We start from the raw sequence: 10,994 nt of genomic DNA on the forward strand, positions 1-10,994 counted from the left end.
AACAATTTAATACTTAAAAAGCAGTTTTTGTGCCCAATTGTCTAACAATTCAACCAACTTCGAATTAAATTATTTATTTTATGGTAAACATTATTATTTTGTAAGAAATAAGTATTATTTAGATAAATACATTTTTTGATAAAAACCTAAATGTCAAATTGAATATTTTTTTAAGAGACTGTTTAGTGCTTCTACACTATTGGCACGAAATTTCGGAAATCGTAAAACTGAATTTCACATGAAAACAATTGTATGTACGTATTTCACGCATTTTTAAGATGATTATATCCAAAAGATTATATCCAAAATCGATATGGTGGAAAATTATTTTTGAAAGAAAGTAACAAAATATTTGATCAAAAACGATCGTAAAGCACAGAATTAAAAAGGGAATAATTTTCCGTTTTTATTTGTTGAGAAAACTTGAAGCACTTACCTGCGACTCTCAGGAAGAGTGGCAGCAAAAACCTTTTGTGTGGGTGATGACTCTTTTTATATTGGTAGTTGTTATGTTTAACTTATTTGATTGGCTAACTGGATTATAAGAGGGATGGAGTGAACTGAATTTTGGTTGTGATTTCAGTTTGGGATTGGAGCTGAAGGAAATTGAATCGTTACCCTTATTACCAGACCGACAAGGTTCTACAATTTTTACCTAGTCACAGGTCGCAACAAACCATTGTTGCAAAATCCTTGTTAACCTCTGCGGTTAAGTTTTGTAAATCTCTTTTCACCTCCTCTTTGAATTCGATAAGGTCATAAGCATGCGGTGCCATCCTATCTCTAGGAAGGAATTTAACCAAGTTTTCCTGAACTTGGTCCACAAAATAAAGCGATATAAAAACATTATCGGATACACATTAGAAAAATTAAAGAAAAGAGTCGCAGTGGATGCATGTGCCTTGAAGAACACCACAGACAACATAAACGAGTGGCTTTCTAAAGTGGACCAAGTTCAGGAAAACTTGGTTAAATTCCTTCCTAGAGATAGGGTGGCACCGCATGCTTATGACCTTATCGAATTTAAAGAGGAGGTGAAAAGAGATTTACAAAACTTAACTGCAGAGGTTCACAAGGATGATTCTCCTCCCTTCATGCTCCCAAATGTAATGCAGCCATCTCAAGTTGACACCTCTATGTTTAGGCCTAAGGTCAAATGCCCTAGTTTTGATGGCCTGAACTTAGAGAACAAATTTGCATTGAGAGATTTTCTCACTAGGTTTGACTATTGCACTTTGGGATTAAAATCAAGAAGAGAAAAATTAACCTACCTCAAGACTTGTGTTACGGGACGTCCGTTTCGGCTAATCCATCATCTTGAGGAGACATCCAATAATTATGATGCCGCGATAAAAATTCTTAAGGATAATTATTGGGATGAAGAGGGCATTAGAGAGGAGATATTCTCTAGCCTATTCAAACTGTCCACCCGAGGCAGGTATGATATTGAATACCTTAAGAACTATTTGTCTCAGGTTAAATACGAGTTGTCGGAGTTGGACTCTATGTTGGGATATGGATTTATGGAAAGAAATTCAGGCGGAGGGGCATTAGCGGCCCATATACTGTTCCAAAGACTGCCCAACCGTCTTAAGGAAGAATTAGTGAGGTCTGTAGGGGCACCGCATCCATCTTTAACTTCTATTTTAGATACGGGCATAAGGATCTTAAAATCCTGGAAGGCTGCACTCCCTGAAGCAAACCAGAGAGATTTGGATTATGGTAGCTCTCGTAGATACATTCATCCAGACAGAAAACCGGAGACAACAACACCAACATTGGAGAACTTCCATATCCAGGAGAGGAATACCACCTGCAACCTTTGTTTGAGGGATGGTCATTCCACTCAAGTTTGTGAAGAATACCATACATTTCCTCAAAGATGGCGTCATTGTCAAGAACTCGGACTATGTTATAGGTGCACAAGTAACAATCATTTCAGTGATTCGTGTCCCTGTAAAAGAAGCCCTAAGGGCAATTGTGAGCGATGTTCAGCCCAGGACCATACCACAATCATGTGCCCTATGCCGTATACATCAACAAATGAATGTATCAATACCGGTTTGGGTGAGCAGCAGTGTATTTTGCCGATTACTACAATCGTACTACAAAGAGGAGACAAAGCTGTGAAGCTGCGATGTTTGATAGACACGGGCAGTCAAAATTCGTACTTTAGTGGAAGAATTTTGCAGGATCTGGCTTGTGACCCAAGATCTGTCTTGGAGGTAAACCTTGAGATTGTGACGTTTCTAGGAAAGAAAACCTGCAATTTTCAGCGACTTACCACAACAGTGGAGTTGACGCCAGGGGTAAAGCGGCAGCTACCTATCCTTATTGACAAGGAATTAGACATCATTCATACAGTGGAGAATTTGCCGATTGTGGTCGAGAACCTTACGAAATTGGATTACACCCTGGATACAGATTTAGGAAGAAATGCCAATATAACTTTGGAAGGGTTAATAGGGGTGGACCTGTTACAATTTATGGAACCCCTACAAATGATAAAATGTATGAATGGGAAAGCTTGGCTTTCCCAACGAGGAGTGATACCTTTTGGGAATCCCAGGAATTTCATGTTTCCCCATCAAATTAAAACGATCCAACACAAGGTTCCAGTTTATGGAGAAGTCATGAGAACTGTTAAGTGTCCGATCTCCATTGTTAATAGTGTTCTTGACGTGTGTTCTTCTTATTCGGACCCCTATAAAGAAGCTTTTGAGGACAGTACTGTAGAAAGAGGTCTGGAGTGGATTTACAGTGTGGAGTCTTTGGGGCTATCAGAAAATGACACCTTATCCGACTATGATGCCCAGAAGATGGAGGAGTTTATGAGAAATATAGAGTTTAAAGACGGACGGTACTGGGTGCAGTTACCGTGGCACACTGATAAATTAGCTCAGGTGCGCTCTAATCACCAAGTAGCCCTCAAGGTGTTGGATAGGGTGGTACACACTCTGGAAATAAAGGGCCTCTATGAGGAATATTTAGAGGTTTTTGCCGAACAAGAGGCAGAGGGCATAATAGAACCCTTTCATTGTTCACCTAAACAGTTCCATAAACATATTTGGATCCCTCATCGACCAGTCTTTAAATCCGAGAGCATAGCAACTACTAAAATGCGACCAGTCTTCAACTGTTCATTGAAGGTCAAGGGAGGAGTATCCTTAAACGAGGCTGCATACCCAGGGGTAAATTTAACCGGAAACATGTTAAATCTAACTCTACTCTTTCGGACTAATAGATATACATTATTGGGCGACATCAGGAAGGCATTTCTGATGATTAGATTATCAAAGCAATCTGATAGAAATAAGTTTTGCTTCTTTCTAAAACGGGATGATCGTCTGGTATGTTACCGTTATATGACCATCATCTTCGGCTTTAACGCAAGCCCTTTTATATTGAACTGCATATTGAAGTATCATGCGTCTAGATATCCAGTTGATGATTGCACCAAACTGTTGAATTCAAATTTTTATGTTGACAATCTGGTCAGTACGAATAATTCGGAAGGTGTGTTGAGAAAACTATATCGTGAAATAAAGGAAAGATTGAAGAAAGGAGGATTTGATCTTCGATCATGTAACACCAATTGCCCAAAGCTACAGGAATTGATGAGGAAGGATGAGACTTTGACAACTCACAGTTGTCCATGGGAAAAGGTTCTGGGTTACAGATATTACCCAGAGTCGGACTCCATCAGCCTAGTCCAGCAAACTTGTGACCCCAACTTAGCAACAAAACGTCAAATACTATCAGCCGCATCCAGTGTATTTGACCCATTGTCTTTATGTCTCCCAGTCACCATTCAAAGTCGCATATTGGTGGGAGAAATGTGGAAGGCTAATATTGATTGGGATGATCCCATTCCAAAGGAAATGCAGGAAAGGTGGAGATTACTAGCTAGTGATTTGTCGGCGCTTCATTCGTTATCGTTTAGAAGACAGGTACTTGATAGCGATACTGTTGCGGATTTGTACATATTCACAGATGCCTCAAAAAAGGTATATGGATTTTCTGTATATGCAGTTCAGGGAGGTATATCTTCTCTGATTTGTGCTAAAGCAAAGGTGGCACCATTAAAAGCTAAAACCTTGCCAACGCTGGAACTATTAGCAGTTTTTTTGGCAATTAAATGTCTTAGTAATATCTTGCGAGCCTACCAAGGAACGAAATTTGGAAGTTTGTATTTGGCTGTAGATGCCCAAATTGTACTCACTTGGCTAATGTCCAAGCAGACGAACCATAAAAACATTTTCACGAAGAATCGCCTCAAGGATGTGACACAGATGGAAGAAGTGATACTTGCAAATTACAACCTTGCTATCAGGTATAAATATGTGCCTTCCAATCAGAACCCTGCAGACCTAATGACTAGGGGACTGACAGCAGCTAAATTTAAGGAAAATTTCTCTTTTTGGAGTGCTGGACCAAACTGGTTGTCTGGTGGAACTGTCTGTTGGCCTGATAGTACTTTGGATTGTCTTAGTGCAGACAACCAGCAAATAGTTTGTACGAACCTGTTGTACACCTGTAATGAGAACTGGTCTCAGCCTATCATCGCCTTTGACAGATTTTCGTGTTTTAACAAACTTCTACATGTGGTCTCCAGAGTCTTCGAATTTATATCCAAAGCAAGAGGCAAGGAACTGGACTGTAAACAGGCTGCTGCTGACTACTTGTTCAAGACAATGCAACAACAGGCATTTCCCCTTGAATTGAAGTTCTTACATGCACCTCATGATAAACCCATTCCGAACCTTGTGAGTAAGTTAAACCTATTTCTGGACAAGTCTGGTGTCGTCCGCTCCAGAGGCAGGATCAAAAAAAATTTTACTCTACCATATGAGGTTTTAAACCCTGTATTGCTCGGGAAGAATCATCCCTTGACTAATCTAATTGTGAAGGATCAGCATGAGAGGGCTAAACACTTGGGTGTGCCGGCTACACTTAGTAGAATCAGGATGTCAGGATTTTGGATACCTCAAGGCAGACAGGCTGTGAAGGGAATATTGAAGGACTGCTTTATTTGTCAGAAAATCAACTCGATACATTTTCCTTATCCTAAGATGACAGACCTGCCTAAACATAGAGTAAATCTGGTAAGGCCATTCTTACATACAGGGATAGATTATACGGGACACCTGTGGGTTCAAAACCAAAATCTTCAATCTAAAGTTTACATTCTCATATTTACGTGCTTGGAAATCAGAGCGGTGCATTTAGAACTGGTTGAGGACATGACAGTGCACACATTTATACTGGCCTTCGTCAGGTTTTCAAACATGTGGGGCTTGCCTTCTCACATATATAGTGATAATGCAAAGTCATTTCTTGCTGGAGTTAGTTTACTAAATCAGGCCCTAACTTCTTCCGAATTTGATGAAAAATTTGGGCAGTATAATATAAAGCATGTTAAGATCCCTCTTCATTCGGCTTGGTATGGAGGAGTTTGGGAACGCATGATTAAAACATTAAAGGAATGCCTCTATAAAACTGTTGGAAGGTCTATTTACAGTCAATCTGAGCTGTGGACAGCCATTTCAGATGTCCAACGAGCAGTGAACAATAGACCGCTAACCTATGAGAGTTCGAATGACTCTGGACTGGAGGTAATTACGCCCAATCACTTCCTGCGCCCAGATCAAAACCCTGGACTTCTTCTTAGAATGGAGATTCAACCAATTAATGAAGGGGAACTGCCGTCCAGACAGATATTGTTGGAATCTTTGAAGAACTGGGATGAGCTGCTCAAGGAGTTTAAACGGATATGGAACGAGGATTACTTACTCTTTCTTCGAGAACGTAAACAAGATCGTTATCCAACTATATCTAATAAGGTACGACCTGGAGATATTGTGACGATAAAACTCCCAAACAAGTCTCGACCGATTAAAGTTGTTTTTTTTTTTATAATTCAGTAATGTTAGAAATTTCAGAATGCAAGGGCGATAACTGCTAGATTTCCAATCACGCGATTATTTTGACCAATGAAATCGCATTGTTTTAGTTGCTGCGGAGGATTCAGGAATTGGCGGGAATATTGTGTTTCTTCAAACAGATTCCTATTGCGCGTCGAGCAAAGCAGATATATATATTTATATATGTATCTCGCTTCGTGCCTAATGACCTAAGGCAGGGTTCTACTCTATATGTTATCTCTTACCTGGCCTTCAGGACAAGATCAAAGTGTAGTATCTGTTCTTCAGATGCTGCACTTAAGATAATTTGTACCAGTCAATGGAGGGGAAACCCTCTATACTGGGACAATTATTATTTTTGGTAACCAGAGTGCCCCCTTTTTGCCTACTTTTAGGGGAGCTGGTTTTTACCTCACATTAAAAACGGCCTTGTGCCTAATTTGCTCAGTGGGGGAGCAAATAAATACCATCTGTTCTTCAGATGCTGCACTTCTATTTCTTGTTCTCTTTCGGTGGAGGAGAAATCCTTCATGACTGAGACAATTTTTATTTTTGTACCTTTTCTCCACGTTAAAAAACGACCCTGGTGTCTAACTCTGTCCCATGGGGAGGCATTGTAAATAGGTACTCTATATGTTATCTCCGCTCATTTAAATGCGGATACAAGCCTGAGGCAAAATGTTCTATGGACTAATTACTTCATCATCATTGCCCGCAGGAGGGCATACTTTATTATGGAACATCGATCACAATGAGCGTTGTTCTTATTGACCAGTCTGGAAAGATTTTGAGAACCCTCAACCATTTCTACGAGCGGCCGAATTCAATCAGCATCTTCCACAAGAAGAAAACTACTTACACCTTTCGAGGCATGAACTACCCGCCATTTGGCTGAAGCTAAAGAGGGCACTCTTTTGCAATTATGTACTCATTTTTACCTTTCTTGTAAATAAAATATTCTTGGAATTTAAGGTGAGCCTTTGTTGCTTTTCTGTGTCTCTTTCATTCTGCCAAAGGCAAAAATGAGTAAGAGAATTTCTTACAGTAATATTCACGTAATTTTGACTGCATAGTTTGGAAGCTACCATTATAACTTATTAGAATTGACAAAAAAAAATCAGTTGAAACCATTGCTTTTATTTGAAAACTACATTGATCGAATACAAAATCTCGCCCCACTTCTGTAGAAGCGCCGATTTTGGTGCTAATGCAGAGTGATCCGCGCTATTTTTTTAATCGTATTTCCACGTTTAATTAAAGTTTTATATGTTTTTTTTTATTATTCAATTGTAAGGTTAAAGTACAGAATAGGTATAAAACACCCTCCCCTCCCCATATTAAGAATGGCTTTTTAAATAATAACGTTATTATTTTAGCACGGATCACTCTCTGCATGGAGTACCCCGATTTTTTAATACGAAATTTATTTTTTATACGTCTAGGCGAAAACAATATTTTTTGATTGGAAAGCAATGAAATTAAACTTATTTTAAGAAGTTATTAAATTTAATTTTTTTAAGTGTAAAAAATCTTACCTGTCATTTCGGGGGGGGGGGATTCGTGTTTTTTTTTTTTTCTTTTGTGTTCAAAGCAGAAAATTTGTTTTGTTTGTTAGAATTTCTTTCGTAATTTGATACAACTTTGTTTTGTGTGTCCAATTCATTAAGAAATAAAATATATGAAAATATAAAAGAAACAAAATTAGAAGATACAAAACACGATTTAAAGGTAAACTTATTTGAAGAGAAAATCAACTGATAATGAACAATGATTTAAAAGTCACCGCAAGGCGGTGTAATCATTGTTTTGTTCCTCATGTTAAAATGTTCGTGGATGAGTTAAATGTGCCGAATTGTTTAGATTATATTTGTCAATTAAGTCTTGTTTTTTTTTTTTTGTTTTGTTTTGTTTTTTAATTTCTCATTTGTGTCCAATTCATTAAAACATTAAATACAGCAAAATTAAAAATTGAGACTTATTTTTGTAAAACTGAACATTCTTTTATTAATTGGATTAGTCGAACTTCGAACTACGGTTAAAATCCGTAAAATAAAATATTAACAGGTTTCTTATCGGCTTCCGCAACGAAAAATACTTCGTCTTAAAGTTGTATAAAGAAACTGAACTGGATGTAAGAATGAAAAACACATCATCTTATCCTAGCGAAACGAAACGAAAGTTTTTCCTTTTTTTTTTTTTTAAATTTTAATTTTTAATCACTGCAATACTTAGTTTTAATCATTTTCTTCTGTATCTTCACTTTTTACCGCAACAAAAAATAAAGTAGAATTAAAAATAATAATTAGCCGTTGTAGCGAGTTCTGTTCCTATTTACAATGCCTCCCCACGGGACAGAGTTAGACACCAGGGTCGTTTTTTTGTTGTTGTTTTTTTTTTTAACGTGGAGAAAAGGAACAAAAATAAAAATTGTCTCAGCCGTGAAGGATTTCTCCTCCACTGACAGAGAACAAGAAATTGAAGAGCAACATCTGAAGAACAGATACTACACTTTGATCTTCCGTTGCCAGTCTGTTAAGAGAAGCCAACAAAAAAAAATGTAACAAAAGTAATTCGAACTATCGAGGTCTTATAATGAATACATTTACTCTTAAATCAAATTTTCACGCTACTGAAAAGATATTTTTCCCCATGTTTTATATAATGTAACGCGGCCGCCATAGTTGTAGTTTTCCGGATATTAAGCAATGTAACTGGTACATGTTATGATGGTATAAGTGGTGCCTAGTGCCCATTTTTGGTAATATTGCCAGGTTTCTTATATATATATATATATATATATATATATATATATATATATATATATATATATTTATATATATATATTTATATATATATATTTATATATATATATTTATATATATATATTTATATATATATATTTATTTATATATATATATTTATATATATATATTTATATATATATATTTATATATATATATTTATATATATATATATATATATATATTTATATATATATATTTATATATATATATATTTATATATATATATTTATATATATATATATATTTATATATATATATTTATATATATATATATATATATATATATATTTATATATATATATATATATATATATATATATATTTATATATATATATATATATATATATATATATTTATATATATATATATATATATTTATATATATATATTTATATATATATATATATATATTTATATATATATATTTATATATATATATATATATATATATATATATATATATATATATATATATATATATATATATATATATATATATATATATATAAGAAACCTGGCAATATTACCAAAAATGGGCACCAGGCACCACTTATACCATCATAACATGTACCAGTTACATTGCTTAATATCCGGAAAACTAAAACTATGGTTTGGGGTTTAGTCTCGAAGTGTTCTTTGTGGTCTTTAAAGAGACTAAACCCCAAACCAGACTTATTAACCCCACCAAACCGGAAATCGGAAAAATAAGTACAAGGATCCTCGAAAGAATTAAGAACCAGATAAAAAAGAAATTTAACCTCACCCAATGGGTCAACACTGAGGATACGATTAACTGGTTTAACATGATACCCAACAAGAGCAAGGCTGCATTTATCCAATTTGATATTGTCAGTTACTATCCGTCCATAACAAAAAACCTTTTCGAGATAGCTTTGGACTTCGCATCCACATTCTTGGACATACAAACCTTCGAAATTGAAATAATTTAAAAATGCCGAAAAACGGTATTAATAAACCAAGACACCCAATGGACTAAGAAGGACCAGCCTACACCTTTCGACTTTGCGATGGAGGCTTTTGACTCAACGGAGGCCACTGACCTGGTGGGTCTATTCATCCTCTACAATCTAACAAAACACATCACCAACAATAACGTGGGAATATATAGAGATGACGGCCTAATACTAGTGGAAAACTCCAACGGACCAAAATGTGAAAGCGTCAAGAAAAAACTGATTAAGGAAATGAAGAAACTGGACCTGAAAATTGAGGTGACTTCTAATATAAAAACTGTTAATTTTCTCGATGTTACCTTTAACCTATCCAATGATACCTATGAACCCTACACAAAAAACACCACATATCCCCTATATATACACCCCAGGTCCAACCACCCCAAACACGTAATTAACCATATACCCAAATCAATAGAAAAAAGACTAAGCACTAACTCCTCCAACTCAACTATATTTCATAAACATAAACCATTCTACGAGAGCGCTTTAAAAAAATGTGGCTACCCCAATACTACATTAACATATCTGGATCCTAACATCCTAAATAACAATACTACTAATATTAAGAAGAAAAAGAATAGAACCTGCAAAGTCCTCTGGTTCAACCTTTCTTACAATAATATGATAAAATCTAAACTAGGCAAAAAATTTTCATGTTAATTAAAAAACACTTCACCCCCAATAATATTTTGCATAAAATCTTTAATAACAACACTATCAAATTAAGTTACAGTTGCACCAATAACCTTGAAAATATAATTAAAAAACACAACAACAAAATACTAAATAACAACAACAATAAAATTAACAATAAAAGCAAATGTAACTGCATTATTAAATCCAACTGCCCACTCCAACAAAACTGCCTCGCAACAAACGTAGTATATAAAGCAACTATTACTCCCACAGAAGATCCTAATAATAAAAAATTCTATATAGGCATCTCAAGTACCCCCTTTAAGGAAAGATTCAGGGTCCACAAATGCTCCATAAACAACCCTAATCACCCAAACAAAACTTCCCTCACCAACCACTACCTACAGCTAACCAGAAGCCAACTCACCCCAACTATCACCTGGGAAATCCTAAAAAAAAAACCAGCACTTGCAAATCAATTAACTCCCCATGTCATCTTTGTTTATATGAAAAATTATTTATCACAAATTTTAAAGATAAGGATAAACTTTTAAATAAAAAATACGAAACATCAATAAATTGCAAACACTACAAACAATATCTCCTTAGTAATTTTACTCCATTCCAAATATAAAAACTAACATAACAGAAA

The 10,994-nt window shown here is 35.5% G+C and overlaps 1 protein-coding gene across 1 annotated transcript in view; it reads left to right on the forward strand.

Moving 5' to 3' along the window:
- Positions 1-764: 764 nt before the first annotated feature.
- The window catches only part of LOC145240320 (uncharacterized), an 11,864-nt gene continuing 1,634 nt past the window's right edge, over positions 765-10,994 (forward strand). Inside the window, exon 1 of the mRNA XM_080103901.1 lies at positions 765-5,843. Within this exon, the coding sequence (XP_079960027.1) occupies positions 765-5,843 (5,079 nt within the window). The remainder of the gene's footprint in view (positions 5,844-10,994) is intronic.

Source organism: Euprymna scolopes, chromosome 19 (genome assembly GCF_053919585.1).
Source record: "Euprymna scolopes isolate OS-2025 chromosome 19, ASM5391958v1, whole genome shotgun sequence".
Taxonomy (NCBI): domain Eukaryota; kingdom Metazoa; phylum Mollusca; class Cephalopoda; order Sepiida; family Sepiolidae; genus Euprymna; species Euprymna scolopes.